The 22303-nt window shown below is 33.2% G+C and overlaps 4 protein-coding genes across 4 annotated transcripts; 2 read left to right on the forward strand and 2 right to left on the reverse strand.

The window, feature by feature from the left end:
* The first annotated feature begins 1677 nt into the window (after positions 1 to 1677).
* On the forward strand, positions 1678 to 3173 carry LOC101493927 (uncharacterized). Its single transcript, XM_004492822.4, has one exon. The coding sequence runs from the start codon at positions 2017 to 2019 to the stop codon at positions 2932 to 2934; it is 918 nt and encodes a 305-aa protein (XP_004492879.1). The 5' UTR covers positions 1678 to 2016; the 3' UTR covers positions 2935 to 3173.
* Positions 3174 to 9523: 6350 nt separating this feature from the next.
* On the reverse strand, positions 9524 to 12657 carry LOC101494248 (uncharacterized). The gene is made up of 6 exons (XM_004492823.4): positions 12436 to 12657; positions 12231 to 12338; positions 12013 to 12108; positions 11648 to 11770; positions 11098 to 11199; positions 9524 to 10403 (listed from the first exon to the last, which is right to left on the reverse strand). Exons 1-6 carry the CDS (start codon positions 12532 to 12534, stop codon positions 9762 to 9764), a joined length of 1170 nt encoding a protein of 389 aa, XP_004492880.1. The 5' UTR covers positions 12535 to 12657; the 3' UTR covers positions 9524 to 9761.
* A 62-nt stretch (positions 12658 to 12719) lies between these two features.
* Positions 12720 to 14049, forward strand: LOC101494553 (uncharacterized). Its single transcript, XM_004492824.4, has 2 exons — positions 12720 to 13121; positions 13212 to 14049. The coding sequence occupies exons 1-2, from the start codon at positions 12960 to 12962 to the stop codon at positions 13797 to 13799; spliced, it is 750 nt and encodes a 249-aa protein (XP_004492881.1). The 5' UTR covers positions 12720 to 12959; the 3' UTR covers positions 13800 to 14049.
* A 4552-nt stretch (positions 14050 to 18601) lies between these two features.
* LOC101494871 (probable purine permease 11) lies at positions 18602 to 21708 on the reverse strand. Its single transcript, XM_004492826.4, has 2 exons — positions 21446 to 21708; positions 18602 to 19919 (listed from the first exon to the last, which is right to left on the reverse strand). The coding sequence occupies exons 1-2, from the start codon at positions 21450 to 21452 to the stop codon at positions 18829 to 18831; spliced, it is 1098 nt and encodes a 365-aa protein (XP_004492883.1). The 5' UTR covers positions 21453 to 21708; the 3' UTR covers positions 18602 to 18828.
* Positions 21709 to 22303: the final 595 nt, after the last annotated feature.

Here is a 22303-nt window from a genome sequence, read left to right on the forward strand (position 1 = left end):
TACTCTATTCTGTCTTTAATTTTAGAGAAAGTTTAATAAACAAATATTAATATATTTAGTCAAAAATTATAATCAAATAAATTTATTTTATTGATTAATTTTTTAATTCCTACTTATAATTGGAAAAAACCCGTCTTTAAATATAAGTCTCTTTTAAATTTATTAGATATTTTTATTATTTTTTTCTAAACATAACATTAATTAATAGTACTGATTTGGAATATAAAAGTTGCTATAGAATATATTAACATGCAAATTAAGAACATTTTAATTATTTTTTATATAAAATAGACACATTAATTATATTATTAAAATTTAAAATTTATAATAGTGAGTTATATCTAGAAACAGATGTAATTTTATATTTAAGATAGAATGGAATTCGCTATTAGAATTTTCAATATAGAAGCTGGATGACTTTATGTGAAAAGGGAAAGAAGAAAAAAGAATAGCAACGGTTATATGTGTAAAAGGAAAAGAATGGTTGATTGGGTGATGATGACCAAACGCCAAAGTTTGACTCTATTAACTAAATAAAGGTACCATCACAATTCACAAACACGCTCCTCTTATATTCTAATACTTAATCACCCAAACAAAGAGCCACTTATAGGAGTATGTTCCAAGAAAAATGCTTATAATCTATTTGTTAACAATTTAAATATAAAAAAGTTTAAAATTATATAATTTATACTTTAAAATGATTAAAAAAAATAAAGTGATATTTTTTCAGGGTACTTTATAAAATTTGTTTGAAATCAATCGTTTTATCAAGTAAGGGTATAAAACTCCAACCATTCATACTTGTTACTCCTCTTCTTTTAAAATAATTTGATGACTTCACACAAAATAAAAAAAAAAAATTATTATATTAAATCACAAAAATTAATTGTATTATTAAATTTGTTGACAATTTTAATTGTTTGATTAATTTATTTATGATGAATAAAAATTAATTTATATTTTTATTGTAGTGTTTATTATATATTGTACGAAAAAATATAAAATAATTAGAGATAACTTAGTAATTTATTACATTTTTTTAATCTATCATGGTATATTATATTTATAATAAAATGTAAAGTATAAATGATACATATAAAACACGTGATAAATATTTGTAAATGATATAAATAAAAAGTCACATAACAAATATTTGTAAATGATATAAATAAAAAATCACATAATAAATATTTGATATTAATAAATATTTAAAAATAATGAGATAAATACTTTTGTTATTACATACAAAAATACAAGACAATATTTGTCATTAATAAATATAAAATAAATATAAAATAATTTTTTTAATTTAAACTCTAAACGAAATGCTTATCCTCTATACAAGAGCACAAAATTCATGTTAATTTGAGAATAAACTTGCAAAAAAAATTAATTAAAATTTATTGAAAATTAAAAATAACATTACTTTTAGAGACAATTGTTTTTTTATAAATGTTTTAGTTATTAGGAGAGAGAGTGTATTGTTTTGTTTTAGTAAAACTTTTTTATGATATCCACTATAGTAATTATATTAGTTTCTACAACATATCTATAAAAAATAAAATAAATGTTAATAATTTAACAATATTAATAATTTGGTCATTCATGAAATTGAATTACCCAAAATGAAATGACAAAATTGAATATATCTATCTGCAAGCATGTTGTATGATTCATTGTGTTCCAAATCCAAACCAAGCATGTACCTTTCCTTATCTGTCTTGGTACCAAAGCTGTTTGTTTCTCCATCCTTTTTCCAGAACCCCAAGTAACTTTGACCCACCATTCTCTCTCCTCATTTTCTCACTCCAAATTTATTTTAGATTCTACCATTACTTACTATTTGTACCAACCAACACTCACTTCCAACAATCTCTCTTTTAAAAACAACAAGACAAAGCAACCCCTTACTTCTCCATCAGATCTCTTTTTCTTTACACAAACCCACGAATGCTGCTACTCAACAAAACGCTATCACAACACCTAAAACGACGTCGTATGTAACTCCGTCAAATGAGGTGCAAGAAACATATTTCAGATTTCAGCAGCAGCGTCGGCGTCTGCGCTACCTGTCTAAGGGAACGCCTCATAATCCATTTAGAAGCCCAGGCCCAAACTCAAGCCCAATTAACCAGACTCACCTCACGCGCTTCCGAAGAATGTTCTAGAAACTCTGAAACTAATCTTCCGCCTCCGCTGATATTTCCACGCTCCGTTTCTCCTTACGTCTCTCGCCGGAAATCTGATTACGCTAACGGCCACGGAGACCGCCCTGAAACACTGTTTTACAGCACTCCACAGCTTGGTCCGGCCTTCTACGCCGGCGATTGCGCCGTGAATTCCAACTCGAGGTCGTTGAGGAAGCGTTTGAGTAAGTTTTGGAGAAATTTTAAGTCCAGATCGGAGAAATTTCAATCCGATCCGTCTTGTGAGTCTTCATCAGCGTCGCCTGCGTGGTTCTCTTCGATTTTCCATGCTCGACGGAACCGGAAGAATCAAGACCGAACTGTTATGACGGAGGATTTTTCCGTTGGAGCACGGCGAAGATACCGTCAATCAGATCGAGGAATGTCGCCGGTGAGAACCGAGGAATTTACCGATGAATGTGATCAGTGTCCGTCTGGTAGTGGCTACTCGTCGGAGTCTTCTCCGTGGTGGAAGAGAACGCCGTCGTCAACGACTTTCACGGCACGGCGTTCCCGGTTCGGGTACGGGAAGAGTGGGTCAGGTTCGGGTATTTTTTGCATGAGTCCTCTAGTTTGGGCAAGTCCGAACCGGAGGTGGAACAACAAGGGATTGCCACCGGAGATGGCTGCGTCGGGGGATGTTAGCAATACGCCGGCGAAGCCACACCTCTCCGCAGCGGCGTCGTTTTGTGCGAACCGTTCCCGGAAACTTGCAGATTTTGGAAGAGTCAACCATAACCGTTGATTTCGTTGACCTTTTCTTCGTGACACGGTGATTTGATTTTTCTTATATTTTTGTTGCGGCGTTGTGCACATTTTCTTCTCAGTACGAAAGGAGAAAAAACAATTTTTTTGTGGTTTTTAATTCTATTATTTGTATACAGTGTCAATTACATGAAAAACAAAGTCTACGTTTTCTTTTGTACTTTTTTTTTATTTTTACCATATATATTTAACATTCAATGATTTGATTTTGCAATTGCATGTTTGATCTTGATGAAGACTCTTTACATTTCTTGCTGGATTAACACTATTTACATTTTTAATTATTTATTCCACTTTTTAGCTGAACGCCTTTAATTATTAATTGTTAACTTGTATTAAATTAATTTTATATACAAATAATTATGAATATAATTAATTTGAATTTGACTTGAAAAATAATTATGAATATTATTACTTTGAATTGACTTGGAGAAATAATTATTAATTTGAATTGGATTTGGAATAAAATATTCAATTAAAACTAATTTACGAAATTGTATAAATTAGTTAATAGAATTTAAAATAATTAATTTAAGTGTCTATTTTTAGCCATATATGTGTTGAGAAGTATAAATAAATGGATAAATAATTTATCTTTTTAAAACGAAAATTGATAAATAAATAAATAAATAAATAAGAAAGTAACTTTGGTGGCGTGGTTCCCTTCCTATAATAAGCTCTGTGTTGATGAGATTGTGCTTTGGATGTAGAAAATCGGAAGTAACTAAATATTACTAAGTTGTAATCAGGATTAAATTTAAGTTTCGTAGATTATAAAGACACCTATTTGTAGATTGTAAATACACTAAATAATCTAACAAAAACGTCAATGTGATGTTGGCTTGAATGGAGCTTTTTTTATGAGAACTTCAAATGTTGTCTTTTTTATGGTACAATAAAAAAAAATAAACGAAACGGGAACTTGAATGTGGACAATTAAAAAATTAATGTAGAAAATATTTGATGAGATCAACAAAGAATGATAGTGATCCCACCCATGTTGGAGAAGTGCGTGTAAACCTTTGAACAAATTAAAGTAAGATAGTGCTTATAGGAACTCAACGAATGAATGAAGTACAGATTGAAAATGAAGAATGATTAATAATTATTAATAATCAATTACACTTGAGAGTTTTTACAAAGTATTGGAACGTTGAGGAGTGGTAACTTAATCCTAACACTACTTAAAATGGGTATGTTTAGTGGATATTAAAGTTGTATAAATTGAATTTAGTTTGAAGAAAAGTAAGATAGTGGTAAGGAGCATGATGAAGGGATGTTGCTCCCCACTTTTGAATAGTAAGTCAAATAGCAATAAATGGTGGGTCATTGAATTTGAAATATAAATGTTGAGTTTGTGTGTGGTAGTGAATTGGAACACAATATGTGAGAAATAAGATATGATATCATATCACACTAACACCTCTGAAAGTGTTTGGTATTGCTCATGTGTGTGGGGTCCGCACTATTTAAGCACTTCCTGCGCCGCGTTTAATTCTTTTGCTACCCCAAAGGCTAGTTGCACAGTATTACACTGTTTCATTAAACACCCTACGGGTGGGCTCACTAATATCAATTTCGATTAACTACACTCAACTGCACTGTATTGCACACCTTTTGGACCATTTCATCAAGATAAATAAGATATTTAGATTTTCAGTTCAAAATTTATTTTAAAATTTAAACTGTTTGATGTAAATCGAATAAACTTTGTGTATTTGACTCACTGCAGGCTGAGGGAGCCAACTGCACTCAATCACGATCCTAGGAATACTATTTATTTTTTAGACCAATTAATAATATTTTTGAGCGACTTTTATTGTTGGGTAATATTCCATCAAATAATGATGAAAGAATGAAATTAATGATTTGAGGAATTACTATGATGATTGATATATTAGAATAATATTTGTTATTTTTATTTTTGGTTTGAATGAATTTATTATACATTATTATTTAATTATGATATTTTAATTTTTAGTTTGTATGACATAATTTATTAATTTTAGAATATTTTATTTTGTTTGGTATATATAATTTAAATTTATAATTTTATATAATTTATTAATATATAATATTTTAAATTAAAATTTTTAATTTTTGAAAATATTAATATTTTATATATAATATTATTTTTTAATATTAATTTTGAATTTTATAATTTTTTTTATAAAGTCAAACAAACATCTGTGGCAACCTAAGCCCCGCAAATGGGACAATTTATGGCGAACTAAACCCTCACAAACTGATTATTTTATGTCATGTCATTCTTTGTGGCGGTCTAAGCCCTCACAAATTTGTGGCGGACTTTTCAGTCACAATTTTGTGAGGGCTTAAGCCCACAAATGACAATATAAAAAACTGAATTTTGTGGCTGTTTTGGTCGCCACAAACCTTTGTGACTGGCTTATTTGTGGCTATCAAAGGCAACCACAAATTTGCCTGTTGTGGCTGCTTTTCCCCCTTTGTGAAGGAATTTGGCCCTCACAAATCCTGGTTTTTCTTGTAGTGGTGATAGATTTGCATATATTAGGTTTTTGTCTTTAGCACTTGAGATATGCATCACTTCAGTTACGAGAGTGACTCCGCTATTTTGCATAGTGGTTTGATCATCTTGTTCTTTGGTATAAAATACGTAACCGTTAATTACATAACCCGTGTAAGAAAAGACATGTAAACTTGGACCATTTGCTAGCCACCTCAATCTCTGTGAAATTGAATTGAGGTCTATATAAAACTTTGAGTTAATGTGATTTTTTAGCCATGTTATAAAACTTCGATTGTGCTCTCGTGTTATCCAATTTTGATTAATATTCATATTCAAACTAGATAATTGATTCATGTGTATTGTAACATACGGTTGAACCTTAACATCATTGTGCAGAACATACAATTGTGCATGCTCCCATTATGTCCTTGATATAGTCATTACTCTCTTTTCAATTATCCATTCTCCTGTTATTCTTCTCGAATGACGAGACATGGGAAGCTCTATGGATTCAACATTGGATAGATATTCAATATAAAATTCAACAACTTATTCGACAATGTATCGTTCAGCAGTACAACCTTTTGGTTGACTTCTACTTTTTACGTACCTTTTTAATATTTTCATTATATAAAAAAACGAGGATGGGAAATACATTTCAAGCTCACACAAAGTAACAACAATTTCCCTTTGCAATGTCGGTAATTTTTTAGGATCGATCACTTTACTACAAATTTCCCTAAAGAAGAAACATAATTTAGTTATGGTTCGTCGAACTTTTTCAGGTAAAATATAACGTATACCTATTGGTAGCAAATGCTCCATTAGAACATGACAATCATGGGTCTTCAAACCTTTTAACTTGAACTCCTTCATACAAACTAAATTTTTAATGTTTGAAGAGTATCCTTCTGGAACTTTAACTTCGTGTAGAAATTTATATAAAACAATTTTTTTCTTTCTAGATAGAGTGTGAGCAGCTGGAGGTAGATATGTGCGATTTCCTTTCTTTACGGGACCCAATTCATTTCTTATTCCCATATCGACTAAGTCTAATCTTGCATTGATGTCATTCTTAGACTTTCCTGAAACATTGAGTAATGTACCAATAACACTATCAAATACATTTTTTTCAATATGCATCACATCGAGAAAATGTCTTATATACAATGACTTCCAATATGATAATTCAAATAAAATTAACTTTTTCTTTCACCCAATTTTGACAAGTTGTCCCTCAAAAGGTTTTCTAAATTTATTGGTCAAACCTTGTACTTTTTCAAATATTTGATATTCAGTCGATGCTAAAAGAGCAGTACCTTCCTCTAATTTTCCATTGAATGCATTTCTCCACCCACAATATTGATGACTAAAAGGTAAAAATCTACGATGTCCAAGAAATACGTTATTCTTACAATGTTCCAACCACATCCAATTTGTACTCTCTTCACATATAAGACATGCACACTGACTTTTAATGCTATATCATGATAAACTACCATATGTTGGAAAATCATTAATTGTGCCGAACAACATAGCCCTCAAATTGAAACATTCTTTCTTATACCCATCATAAACTTCCACACTTGTCTCCAACATAATTTTTAAATCTTCAATTAAAGGGCTCAAGTATACGTCGATATCATTCACTGGTTGTTTTGGTCCAGAAATTAACAAAAACAACATCATAAACTTACGCTTCATACATAACCATGGAGGTAGGTTATAGATCAACAAAATCACAGGCTACATGATGTGTGAGATGCTTTGAAGACCATGTGAATTCATTCCATCAGTAGAAAGTGCAAATCCTAGATTTCTTGACTCTCTCCCAAAATCAGTATACTCGTGATCAATTTTTGCCCATTGTGGAGAATCTGTAGAGTGTCAAAACTTTCCATCTATATATCTTTCATATGTATATCATGTCAAGTGTTTTGGATCTTCATCACTACGATAGATGCGCCTAAATCTTGATATTATAGAAAAATACCACACGGCTTTTGCTGGAGTAGACTATTTCTTCTTATACCGAGAGACATTGCATTTTGGACACACCTTTAGTAATTCATATTCGTTTCGAAATAAAATTCAATCGTTAGGACACACATGAATCTTTTCGTAACTCATGTCAATAAAGCACAAAATTCGTTTAGCCTCGTAGGTTCGACTGAAAAGTTCATTATCATCTGACAACATATCTTTTAGGAGTGTTAATAATTGTGTGAAGCTTTTATCAGACCATCCATTAATCGCTTTTAAGTTGTACAACTTTAATATCGCTGACAATCTTGTGAATTTATTAAACCATTATATAATGGTTTCTCTGCATCACTCAACAAACTCTCAAACATTTTAGGAGAATCCCAAAGATCTTCTTCAACTGCTTTTGCAATCTCCTCAACTCGGTCCCACTCATATATATCTATGTCGAAATTTGCCATACTAAATGCCCTTCCAATTGATCTGCGCGTTTTTCAAAACAACCTTTTAAATAAGGACAAATGATTCGATTTGGGTCTTTTGCATTCTTCACTGCAAACTCAACAAACTTCTTCACTCTATTTTCATACTATTTTGACAATTGATTGGTAGATACCCATTTCCAGTCCATTTTATATGACCTATATGAATGCAGTGTTATACAAATGATAAACTACTAATAACATTATACCAATCTATAGTATATATAGTCTAATATTGGAAAATGGAAACCAAGGTCCAAGGATACGCATACAAGTCTGATTTAAAAAAAGAACATATTTTATACGATTTATCAGGTAACAATTTATTTGATTTGTCAAGGTTATGCCATATACTATCAGGTAACATTTTATATGATTTACTAGATAATAATTTATCAGTTTTAGTGACAACAACAAATTAATAAATATAGTACCTGAGACAACAATCACTTAGTAGAAATTGGCACACAATAGAGGATCAGTAGAGGATGGTTCAAAGAGAAGACGACGCACAGTAGATGAAGGTTCACACAGTAGAGGAGATGATGGTTCGTAGGGTTAGGGATATAACGTATTAAATATTTTATTTATTTATTTAAAGGAAATTATTTTTATCAAATACGCACAATTTTACGACGCTTATATACAAAGTGCTCTAAAAGACCTTGTAATTGTGTGAAAACGTTATATTATATACAAAACGCTCTAAAAGCGCCATAATGTGGTAGCGCTATAATTTACAACGCTTGTATACAAACGTTGTAAATATTATGTGAGAGTGTTGTGTGACCCTACAACATCGCTTTTAGCAAAAGTGCTGTAAACATTATGACCTACAACAGCGCTTTTGCTAAAGCGCTTGTCAGAAAAACACTGTTGTATCCTCCGTTAATTTTACAACAGCGCTTTTAGTAAAAAAACGCTGTAAAATGTTAATTTTGGCGTTGTGTATTCTAGAATTTTTTTTAAAAAAAATTCGGTACATAAATATGTTTCGAAAAACTTGAAAAAACAAAATTTCAGTACACAAAGTTCAATTTTTTAAAACAAATTTGTGTACCGGAATATTTTTTTCCAAGTTTTTTAGTACACAAAGTTTAAATTTTAAAAAACACGTGTACCGAAAAACTTGAAAAAAAAATTCAATACACAAAGTTCAATTTTCTAAAACACATTTACGTAACAGAAAACTTGGAAACAAAATTCAGTACACAAAGTTCAAATTTTCTAAAACTCAAGTGGTCTAGAAAATTGTTTTTTAAGTTTTCCTGAACTTAAGTTGAATGTAATGGAATACAATTTAAAAAAAAAATTAAAGGATAAAATAAATAGTATACATATAATGCGGAAGAATAAAAGTATAAATTTGGAATATAGGATATAACTTTCGAATTACATTTTATTCTAAAATGAAGGGAGTACATACTATTATACATTATTATAATTTGCTTCTACTCATTGAAATTGCAAAACGATATTCAAACATAGAATTTATGCATACATAATTATAATATTTTTTTTTTTAGATTAGCAACATTTATTAAATTTGTTGTTAGATATCGTTAGCAATACATCTATATACTGCATATAGACTACAAATTAATTATCCATAGGCGTCAAAGGAAAAAAAACTTTATTCATGTAGAAGTTTTGAAAGGAAAAATGATAGTGTAAAGTATAAAAATAAAATAACTTACACATCAATTATCATGCAATGCATTGCAAATTTGCAGCTAGAAATACAAAAGAACTTACACACATCAATTATTAATAACACGTCCATACCATAGAAAAAGAGAGAACAATGTTCACATGATGCCACCAAATGTAGTCAAAACTATAAGATCATCCATCCTAAACCACAGGTAATATAGGATCCAAGTCAGCCTCAACCTCAACCTCAACCTCAACCTCAGCCTCAGCCTCAACCTCTTCAACTCTTGTTGGTGTCTCTTTATATATGAACCTCCAATTTAAATAAACCACTAAAAATGCCAATAAACCCCAAATAAGGGAAATACCGAAAGCCCCTAAAGTTTTAAAAAACATTAGAGGAAGTTTTAATGAGCCACAAGTCACATAATGTTCTCCGGAAGCATTAGCTACAAGCTCGGGTAGATATGAGACGGGTACATAGACCAATAGTAGCACCAAAAAAAACTTCACCCCAGCTGGTCGTAGTGGTAAAATTAGTATCCAAGCTATAGTGTAGCATACCATGAACAATGTGATATATGTCATTTCTTGGAAGTAAGTAAAAAATGCTTCTTTGATACTTAATTTTGATGATTGTATTTGTGGTATGTTTCCATTTTCAAATGGAGTGTTCAAAATTTTTGCCATGTAACTTTGGACGCCACCGCTTGAGATTATTAGAAGGGCACGAGACTTTGGATCAATACGAACCACACAATCAGCTACAGAACGCATAAAAGGCTTAGGTTCGCATATCGAGTTTTCCCAGTCCCTCAAGAAGAATAAAGAATGACGATTTGCCTGAACAAAGTATCAATCAATTAATTAATTAGTTACACTTGTTAGTTCTTTTCACATGCTATATATAAATCTTATGGTAACTCTTTCTCGTCAATACATTTTTTTATATTTTTCTCTCGCCAATAATTTGTATCAAGAATAGTAAAAATAAGTCATAAGCCGTTTTTATGATTTAGCTTTGGCAAAAAGAGAGAAACAAAATTCACTGTATTCATTGTTGAGAAAATATTATGTAAGAACCTGGCTTACAATTTGCAATGCAATGAACCTGACTTGGATATTATGAGCACATGCGGCTCGTTCAAATATTTACTCTGTGTCTTTTTCTTCATCTATTACATAAGAGTGAGTTAGGATAATTTTTTTATCTGGAATCATTCTTCAAATTGTTTTTCCCTCTATTTTTTTTTTCTATCTAAATATGTTGTTACCATATAATTTAAATTTTTTTTTTATTGTGTCTAAATAATTGGTGTTCATTTGTTTGTCGATATTGAATTTTAGTTTATTTCAGACACATCTCAGTTTGTCGACATTGAATTTGTATTAAATCAATGTATTCTACAAATTTGAAAGAATATCATTCTTTTAGGGAAAAAATAACATTTGTTTTTATAAAAAAAAAAAAAAATCCAATGTAGAATTTGCTTAAATTAAAAACTAATTTCAGCAAATAATTTTTTAATTAACATACCAGATCAGGTCCTTCCTCCACCTCTAATCGGTTATTTTGTCTCCCTTCTTCTTCTTCTTCTTTCTTTTTTTGGATATAATCTTTCTTCAATTTTTCTTCTATCTGTATTCATTCAAGATAATTAACATATTATTTAATTGCATTGAAAATTGAAAGTGTCTCATAAACAACAACAACAAATTGAAATTAAGTGTTCTACATTTTGAGACAGTTATTTTTAAAAAGTAGGATGCAATTTGTAAACATAATATATAGTGTAAAGATTCTTCTGTAGAGACTAAAATTAACAAAACATATTCAATCTTATTGCTACGTGTTTCTATATCCTTTAAAGTTAGTTATCAGCCCTTATATACTAAGCTATGTGAACACAAAACTAAAGCTAATGCTTGGGCCAAAGCAACATTAATAGGCCCATACTATTCTAAGACAACAAATAAATAAATAAAAGGCCCATACTCATTGTAATTGTAATTGAAATTGTAATGTGTACTGAAAACTTGAGACAACAAATAAATAAAAGGCCAGGAACTAAAAATGTTAAACAAACCTCGTGAAGTGATCGAGCATCAATGGTTCCATCCCCCTTTAGAAGCACAAAACAACCCTCCCTCAATTCATTGCGAGATGTACTTCCCATATCCTTTTCATCCACTAGAATCTCTCCCACCTCCTATCAAACAAAATTGATAGCAATAATAACAACCTATTAGTGCTTGTTTGGATGCATACACATTTGCATCACAATTCTTGTGTCTCAATGTCTTTCTACCATAAAAAATATATAAATTTCAACTACTGAGTTTGCCTATAGAGTTACGTAAACTATTTCCAACTATTGATATGTTTCTTATAATTAAGAAAAAATTTAAGTGCATCTTGAAATTAAAAGCTAAAAAAAAATATTACACAGACCACAAGAAATGGTGAAGCTGCTGGAGCATCAGTGTATCCAACCTTGGATGCTTCGCCCAAGTAGAGTTTTTCATGGAGAGATGAAATTCCCATAACCTATTAGATAAAATTGATAACGAACATTATTTGCGTGCAAGTACTTTCGTAAAAAATAAAAATGGTCGTGTAAACTAGTATGAAGATGATGATGGTGACAAAACTAAAAATGCTACACAAACCTTACGAAGTGATAGAGGATCATCGGTTTCATCCCTAGTGATAAACTCAAGATTATCCTTGCGGAGTTCAGACCAGAATTTCTCATAGTTAAATAACATTCTCAAAGCCTATTTAGACAAAATTTATCAATGATAAACATTAATCATTTGCCTACAACAATATATATAGTAATAGTATATCACTAATTAAGCACAAGAACTCAACCGGTCTGACTTCAATGATGTGTTCTTCCACTTTGATGGTTTCTATCCCTGCAGCTAACAAAGCACGCAATGATCTTTCATCAATGATGGTTTCATCCATTTTGATCTTTTAGAGATTCAATTTTTTTAGAACTGAACAGGACACTGGTTATTGAAACATGGGAGTAGTAAATGAATCAGTACAAAAACAAGAAAGTGGGAAAGGAGCATAAATCACTATTCACGCGTTTGCGTGTCAAACCAAACAATTGTTATTTCTTAAGGTCTTGTTTTGTGAAATAAACTAATGTTGTTGTTGCATTCATTCAACTACTTACTCTTACTAAACAAATACTAGATTAAAAAAATATTCATCTTTCTCTTTCACCTTGAAATTTCCCTCACCGTGTTCACATCAACGCGTCTTTCACTTTGAAAACTAATTCATCTTTGTTTCATCATGCACATTAACATTTCTGTCTTGACTTGTGTTTGTTGATTCAACTCTCAACTTTTATCAGTTTCATCTGTTTATGCTTAATTACGATGAGTTTTCAAATTCCACGTGACCAGGTTAAAGGTGATACGATTCTTTTAATTGATGAATTTCTTTTTGCTATGATTGTCCGTTCACCCTCAGATCAAATGAATCCTGATGAAGTGATCATAGGGTTTCCTCTTGAGTATGATTCTTTCTTCAATTATTTCGTAAGTTATCTAATTCATATCCACTCTGATTGAGATTTTTATTTAATTTTTGTATTGTATGAAATAATTTCTTTGTTTCATGCGCTGCAGATTGATTTCCTGAGGGCTGAGCTTCCACGATACCATGTTACAGTACTCCCTGGAAATATGCTCCTAATTACTTGCATGGAGAAAGAGAGTCAGAGAAGCATAACAGGAAACAGGTCTTCCCAGCTTGATAACAATGAATCATGTGTTCTTGTCAAACTGCATTGCTCTCATACAAATGTAACAAGAAACCTTGAGTCTCAGCATGGCTATAACTACCATTACAATCAAAACAAACGGAAGAAAATCGTGCGCCGACTCTCATCTTTTCTAGTCTCAATCATTCTCTTGCTTGGTTTTATCTTCAACATATCGATCCAGTTTTCAGTTAACCAACTCCAGCCACTGCACAAAGAACACGTTGGCCGCCTTTCCATACGGCCTTCCTTGTTCGTCTTGTTCTATTTTATGGTGTTGGTTTGTGCTATTGTTGTAATGATTCTTGTTGGTGGAGCATTTTCTTCTGTGCAGAAAGCTATGCTTATCTTTTGGCTCACTTTGATGCATCTTAAATCAGCTAACTCAATCACTGAAATGCTTTTTCCATTAGCCGGTGGAGTTTTTATAGGGTGGTATGCTTTTTCCAAATGAAGCGAAATTAACTGAATAAAGATGCTAAGCTGCCAACTTAAACATCTACGTATGTGTGTGTGCGTGTGTTTAATATCAGTGTTCCTTCTAGTCTGTGTTTGTAATTTGCAGCTCTTAAGTAATACATTATTCCATCTCAGCTGTGTGCTGTGATACGTTGTTGTTGGGTTTTACTTTTCCATTTAAAATAGTTGTATTGGCTACCCAAGTTTCTATGTTTAATTATTAACTTTGCTAATGTTTTAATTCATATGGATTGGTAAATTTGGCATTTTCATGAAAATATTTCATAAGACTTATATTGATCTAATCTCCCACTCCTGTATATATTACAATTTTGTCTGCTTAATTCTTTGTGGCTGCTTTTGTGGATATATATACCAGTAGGGTGAACTTTTGAGCAATGAAACTATCTACACTCCTAACTCATAAAATCCCCTTCCCTAAAAGTATGCCACAAATCAAACTCCTAATCGAGGATTAAGTACTGTTAATCACATTCCCAAACATGTTGTAATGCAGATTAAGATCTCCTTTGACAAGCTCAATATTTGTTGAATAAACTTTAATGTTATAGTTAGTGGGTTTCTATTAATAAGTTAGTGGAAAGACAAAGTCTGTTTTGTAGTTGGAAGGCCAAGAGATAGTGGGCTATTAATAGTATTTATTTGTTTTCTTATATCAGCAGTAATGGGATTATATAAAGACCAAGGTTGTATTTTCATTTCAACAGAATATATAAAAGTAGTGTTTTCTGTTCACAAATTGGCATCAGAGCAAATGGCAAACGTGATGAGTCAAATGCCGTTGCCGCGACTAACGAAGTCAAATTACGATAATTGGAGTGTCCAAATGAAAGCTCTTCTTGGAGCTCTAGAGGCGTGGGAGGTGATTAGAGATGGGTTTGAAGAACCAACAAATACTGCGGGATATACGGCAGCTCAAAACAAGGCGTTGAAAGAGACGCGGTCAAAGGATAAGACGGCACTATACATGCTGTTCCGAGCAGTTGACGACTCAGGCTTCGAGAAAATTGCCGGTTTGGCTACGTCGAAAGAAGCATGGGACACCTTAAAAAAGGCGTTCGAAGGAGCAGATCGAGTGAAGCAAGTTCGACTCCAAACTCTTCGTGGTGAATTGGAGAGGATGCATATGAAGGAGTCAGAAACAGTATCTGACTACATCACGCGTGTACAAACAGTGGTGAATCAACTCACTAGAAATGGCGAAACGGTGACTGATGCACGAGTTGTCGAAAAGATCCTGAGATCTTTAACAGATAAATTTGAGAATATTGTGTGTGCAATAGAAGAGTCGAAGGACCTTTCGACACTCTCAGTCGAAGAGCTCGCTGGTTCTCTCGAAGCACACGAACAACGTAAGATGAAAAAGAAGGAAGAAGCAGTCGAGGAAGACGAAAAGGTACTCTTTTCTCAAAACTTTCGGGGAAGAGGACGTGGTCGTGGAGGTCATGGTCGAGGTGGTCGAGGCAGCAACTTCGAGAGAGGACAGTCAAGCCAGCAGAATGGGCGTGGCAGAGGACGTGGTCAAAGAGGTGGTCGGTCGAACTACTCCAACTTCGAATGCTACAAGTGTGGGAAGTATGGTCATTACGCGAAGGATTGCAACTCCTACACATGTTATAACTGTGGTAAAGTGGGACATCTTGCAAAGCATTGTCAAGTCGAAAACCAATCTAGTTTTGGAAGTTGAAGCGAATGAAGGCTTTCTCTTGATGGCTCAAAATGAAATCAACACCAGTAATGACACCATGTGGTATCTCGACTCAGGGGCAAGTAATCATATGTGTGGTCACAAACACCTGTTTAAAGAAATGCAAAAGATTGAAGATGGTCATGTGTCTTTCGGAGATGCATCGAAAGTGAAAGTCGAAGGCAAGGGTACAATCTGTTACTTACAGAAGGATGGCTTGATTGGATCAATCAAGGATGTTTATTATGTACCAGATCTCAAGACCAACATCCTGAGCTTGGGGCAACTTACAGAAAAAGGTTATTCGATACTTATAAAAGATCGGATACTGCATTTGAAGGACAAGCTAGGGCATCTGATTGCTCAAGTCGAGATGGGGAGAAATCGAATGTACAAATTGAATTTGAGAAGCGTTCAAGAAAAATGTTTGCAAGTCAATGTCGAAGACAAAGCGTCGCTGTGGCATCTACGCTTTGGTCATCTACATCATGCTGGTTTGAAAAGGTTGGCGAAAAAGAACATGGTGCACGGGCTACCAGACATAGACTATGAAGAAAAGTTTTGTGAAGAATGTGTGCTTAGCAAACAAACAAGAACCTCATTTCAAAAGAAGGCAGAATATCAAGCTAAAAATATTCTCGAACTGATTCATACCGACATATGTGGGCCAATCACTCCGGAATCTTTCAGTGGCAAAAGGTACTTCATTTCCTTTATCGACGATTTCTCACGAAAAACCTGGGTTTATTTCTTGAAAGAAAAATCTGAAGCATTCGAGGTGTTCAAAAAGTTCAAAGTAATGGTGGAGAAGGCAACTGACAGACACATCAAAGCCGTTCGATCTGACAGAGGTGGCGAGTATATTTCAACAGCCTTTATGAAGTATTGTGAAGAGCAGGGAATAAGGAGATTTCTAACTGCACCATATTCACCTGAACAAAACGGTGTGGCTGAAAGGAAGAATCAAACAGTTCTCGACATGATTCGATCAATGCTTAAAAGCAAGAACATGTCGAAGGAATTCTGGGCAGAAGCTGTACAATGTGCTATTTACGTTCAGAATCGATGTCCACATTCGAAGTTAGAAGATCAAACACCACAAGAAGTATGGAGCGGACATAAGCCAACAGTTTCTCATCTCAAAATATTTGGTAGTGTGGCGTATGCACACGTACCAGATCAACGAAGAACGAAGCTTGAAGACAAAAGTCAGAAGTACATATTCATTGGGTATGATGAGAAGACAAAAGGGTACAAGCTATTCGATCCCATAAGCAAGAAGGTGATAGTGAGTAGAGACGTTCGAATAAACGAAGCAAGCAAGTGGGACTGGAATAATTCGACAGAAGTTAATATCGAAGTTGAAGAATCATCTGTCGCCATACCAACAAACACTTCAACAGAACTTGAAGAGTCTGACAATGAAGATGAACCTCTACAACCCAGAATGCGAAGTCTGCAAGATTTGTATGAAACGACAGAAGAGGTACACCTTGTATGTCTTTTGGCAGACACTGAAAACATTAACCTCGAAGAGGCGCTGCGAGACGAAAAATGGAAAACTGCCATGATCGAAGAGATTAAGGCCATTGAACGTAACAACACATGGGAACTAGCAGAATTACCAAAAGGAAGTCAACCCATTGGTGTGAAGTGGGTATTCAAGAAAAAGATGAACGCTCAAGGCGAAATAGAACGGTATAAGGCGCGACTTGTTGCGAAGGGATACAAACAGAAAGCAGGAATTGACTATGACGAAGTATTTGCGCCTGTTGCAAGAATGGAGACAATTCGATTGCTCATTTCTCAAGCTGCTCAATTCAAATGGCCAATATTTCAAATGGATGTCAAGTCAGCATTTTTAAATGGTGTGCTCGAAGAAGAAGTTTACATCGAACAACCACCCGGATACATGAAAGTCGGAAAAGAAGAAAAAGTGCTAAAATTGAAGAAGGCGCTTTATGGGTTGAAGCAAGCACCGCGAGCATGGAATACACGCATCGACACATATTTCAAAGAGAATGGCTTCAAGCAATGGTAAATTTGGCATTTTCATGAAAATATTTCAGAAGACTTATATTGATCTAATCTCCCACTCCTGTATATATTACAATTTTGTCTGCTTAATTCTTTGTGGCTGCTTTTGTGGATATATATACCAGTAGGGTGAACTTTTGAGCAATGAAACTATCTACACTCCTAACTCATAAAATCCCCTTCCCTAAAAGTATGCCACAAATCAAACTCCTAATCGAGGATTAAGTACTGTTAATCACATTCCCAAACATGTTGTAATGCAGATTAAGATCTCCTTTGACAAGCTCAATATTATGCAACAAATCAATAAAATAATAACTCTCATATATCTTGGGGGATTCCAAAATTAATAGGTCCAAAGACACCAAAGTCAAAGACAAAATATGAAAGAGTTCAGAGGCCAACGCCTAGATTAAGTGCCTAAATCTGGGATTGGTCATTGGAAGTGCAATGCCCAGAGCCAGCACCTTGAGTGCTAACAAAATTTGCGATATCGGGACTCAAGCTCTCATGTCTAACGCCAGTCATCTGCGCTCTCATGTCTAGCGCCTGACATCTGCAGAATTACGCATATGCACAATTTTTCATGATCCAATGGCTTTTGGCTTTCACTAATTGACATATTCTTTCATGAATCTTTGTATCTATTCATCCAAAAAGACATTTGAATGAAAAGATGCACTTGGTTGAGACAATACATAGAGCATGTTTGGATGTGAGTTTGTGAACGTTTTCTTGCGTTCCAAAGCAATATGACAGTGATATTAACGAAGCTAGGAATTGTAGATTCACGTTAACACACGTTTCTACTGTGGTTTACCAATTTATCAAACACACATAAGGAATTATGACACCCTATGAGGGGTTGTTTCTCTTCACCACAAGGCATGATTATTTCAACTTTTCTTTTAAGTTCTTGTTAAGAAATTTATGGCAATACATGATTGGATGATCCTTACATAACAAACTTATATGGAAACAAAACACCAATTAGCCTTTTCAAGAATCCCAAAAACCGCCAAGATATTATCACAAAAGCAATTGAACAAATATTTGGAAACAAAACACCAATTAACCTTTTCATTTATTAAAAGTAAAAAATAGTAATATTACAATTCAGTACCCAAAATGGCCAAGAACCTCATATTCTGTACTATAATACCAGCTCACTACTTCTGTAGGACTGAAAAAGATAAAATCTAAAGCTAGAAATTTGATGGACCTAATTAAGGATTTAAATCCACAAAAGAAAAGGGTACTTGGTCAAAATTGAATATTCTCAGCATGAAGATTCATTGCTAGGCTTAGAAGCAGCGGCTAGCACACGTCTCGCCTTCAAATCATCAAGATAATTCTGATAGATATATGAAGCAAAACCCCATAAAGCCAAAAGCATAGAAATTATCTTCACCCCATTCATCTTATCATGAAAAACTATAACAGCAGCAATAGGAGTAATAGCCAAAGAGACGGTGCTAATAACATTTGAGTAGAGAGAAGACACTAGGAAAATCAATCCAACCACACCAACAGAACAAACCTGCCACGCTATTGCTGTCCAAACCAAAGTCATTACATAAGCAACTTCTCCCTTCTGAAAGCCTTTCATTTCTCCGTGCAAAGTATCCCATTCCCCGCTCGCGAATAATCCTATCGTGGAAGCGCAAGTGGCAACAAGTGAAGTATAGATTTGCATTTCCAAAACGACAGAAAACGTTTCCTTTTTCAGAACCTTCTCAAAAGTCACTTGCATTAGAGAAAGCAAAAGAGAGTAAGTAGCAGACGCTCCAAGCGTACAAAGGAAACCAAAAACGTATTTTCCCTTCGGGATACCAGATGGTTCGCCTGAGTCTTCGTTAATAGCAAGAAGCGAAGAGGATAAAGTGAGAACCACGGTTGAGTTAATGATCAAAGCGGTGAACTTCTGAGAATTGATAAAATATGAGAAAATTGCATTGAAAGCTAACTGCGACGCGCAAATCAGCGCATAGGTTGAAGCAGAGAGGTATAACAATCCTTTAGAATACATCATATTGTCAACAGCAATTAAGATTCCAAGAACAAAATATATCAAAACAATGAGTTTGATATTGGAAGGTGGAACAGAAGAAGTTGAAGGCTCTGAAGGAGAAGGAATTGTGAAGAGTGGAATAAACAAGATTGGGAATGCAATGGTTTGGACTAAAGTAGCCATCCATGTACTATTTCCACCCTGATCATAATAAAATCTTCCAAGGATAACTGCAGCTGATTGTCCTACTATCAGAAACAATATGCTGAGTCCCACCAAAAACCACCATTGCCATCGCTTGTATTTATTAAACGGTAGTTCGGCTATCTTTCCAGCTATGATCATCGGTTCTTCATTATCTGTAATTGGAAGCAGCATTTAGTCTTCTTTAAAGTAACAACAGGAACATCAAAAGAAAAGTAAATGAAAAAATGTCCGACAAAGGAAAGTAGAAGGCAAAAAGAGACAAATTGAATAAACTTCTAAACAAACACTTTTCAAATAAGAAGCATTGAGAGAATTTTGGGACAACTATAAGTTTTTAAATTGTGTAAGTTGAACTTAGTCTATTAATCTCAATTAGTCACAAGTTCTCTCTACTTTAAATTAGACCTTAAATTCATGCACAAGTACAACAGTAAAACCACACATAAATCAGTATTTAACTATAAGTAAATATCAATGTTTGTGTCTCGTAAGTGTAGCTCAGATGATGAAAGACTATGAAGACATTTGACAGGGTAAACCACCATTCTAGTCTTTGAAGGTGTAGGGTGTTATCTCTTTGGTCCCTGACTCAGTCAAAACCTAAATTAGTCCTCGAATCATCAAAGTAGCCTTTGAAAGATGCAACTTAGTACTTACTATCATAAAAGTCCCTAAATGATACAATTTACTGTCAAAATAGTTTACGACCATTATAATGTCAGGGACTAAACAGACTGACATTTAGATGATTTAAGGATTAATTTGAGTTTTTTGTTGAGTCATGAACTATAATAACAACGTCTTATACTTTTAATAACTAAAATGGTGGTTTACCCTATTTGATATGTTAGGGGTACGAGTTTGAGCAGCAATCCTCCTCTTCTCTGCACTTAGTGTGGCTGAGTTTTATCACTAGGCTCTTTAGAATTAAAAAAAAAAAGTTTTTGGAAAGAATCGTTGATGATAGATATGGGGTAAACCATGATTCTAGTCCTTGAAGGTAAACCATGACTCATGATATGGGGTAAAAAACTCAAATTAGTCATTGAATAATCAAAATAGTCTCTGAAAGATATAACTTACAATCATAAAAGTCCCTAAAAGATACAATTTACTCTTAAAGTAATTCATGACTGTTATAACGTCAGAGAATAAACAGACCGACGTTAAATGACTTGAGGACTAATTTGAGTCTTTTACTCAGTCAATTAACAAAATGACAGTACCATATACTTTCAGAAACTAAAATGGTGGTTTAACCGATAAATATGTGTACACCAGAGGGGTGAAAAGCGAGTCAATCCAATCTTTCCCAAAGAGTAAATCCTAAATTTGATCCAGCACATATCATTATTACATAAATTGGTTCTCCAATAATAATTTCTGATCAATCAATGACATCAATTTGGTTCTTGCAAAGGGTAATTATTGAACTATTTTGATGTAAAAGAAACAAAAAGCTACTAAAAGAATAATATTGGCGTAACATATAACCCTGTCTAAAAAATAAGATATTTGAGAAGCATCACGAAATTTAATAAACATGTAGAAAATCATCATACTCGATTCCTTTAATGGATTAATTCAAAAGTCAGACAACAAAATTAAAAAACATCGAAACCAGCAAATAAGTGATACTAGTATGAAACACAATAGAGATAGAGAGAGAGAGAGATACCGGTCATGTTGTAGAGAAAGGAGGAAGGTGTTGACGTTGAAACTCAAACAAATAGAGGTATTGACGAAGAGTAGTAGTGAAGAGACGATATTTTGAGAAACATGCGATGTTGACACTACCGGTGACGGAAAAAAGGGGTTTAAATAGATAGAATATGATTCAAAGGTTTGTCCCAGCAATTGTGACGGCGTTGGAAGATTAGATGAATGAATCCAAAGCGATAATATGATTGATGATATCACTAATAGCAGCTAACCAATGGGAACACGTGTGAGTTCTGTTATCTACATTTAAGGGAACACTCTCAATAACTAAGGCAAAAATAATCATTAAATCAAATTCGCACTAAATCCACCTAATCTCTAACTTATGTATTTTTTTACCGAACGCGACTTTAATACAAAAAATATGTGTTCCAATGTTACTCACCTCAATTGTTAATTTTAAAAAATAATGAATGAAGTATTTTTGTTTTTGTTTTTTTATAGCGTTAATTTTTATTTTTAATAAAAGATTAATTATTTTTAAATTGTGTTATTCAATTCATATTATTTACATTAATTTCAAAACATTATATTTTACTTTTCATATTTATGATAGTTAATAAAAAAATAGTTTAGTAAAATTATTAATGTATTATTTTTTTAATATGTGTATAATGAGTCAAAGTAAATCTATTGTAAATTTGAATGAATTAAATTGAATAAAGGAAGCAATCCATAAGAATAAAGAAAATAGTATAATTTAATTATTTATATTTAAGTTGACAATTATTTGTAGGAGTATTTTTTTAAAAAAAAACCTCCAATTATTACGACTTCTATTTTTTTAACTTATCGATGATTGTCTCAATTTGGT

This window comes from Cicer arietinum, chromosome 3 (assembly GCF_000331145.2).
Source record: "Cicer arietinum cultivar CDC Frontier isolate Library 1 chromosome 3, Cicar.CDCFrontier_v2.0, whole genome shotgun sequence".
Taxonomy (NCBI): Eukaryota; Viridiplantae; Streptophyta; class Magnoliopsida; order Fabales; family Fabaceae; genus Cicer; species Cicer arietinum.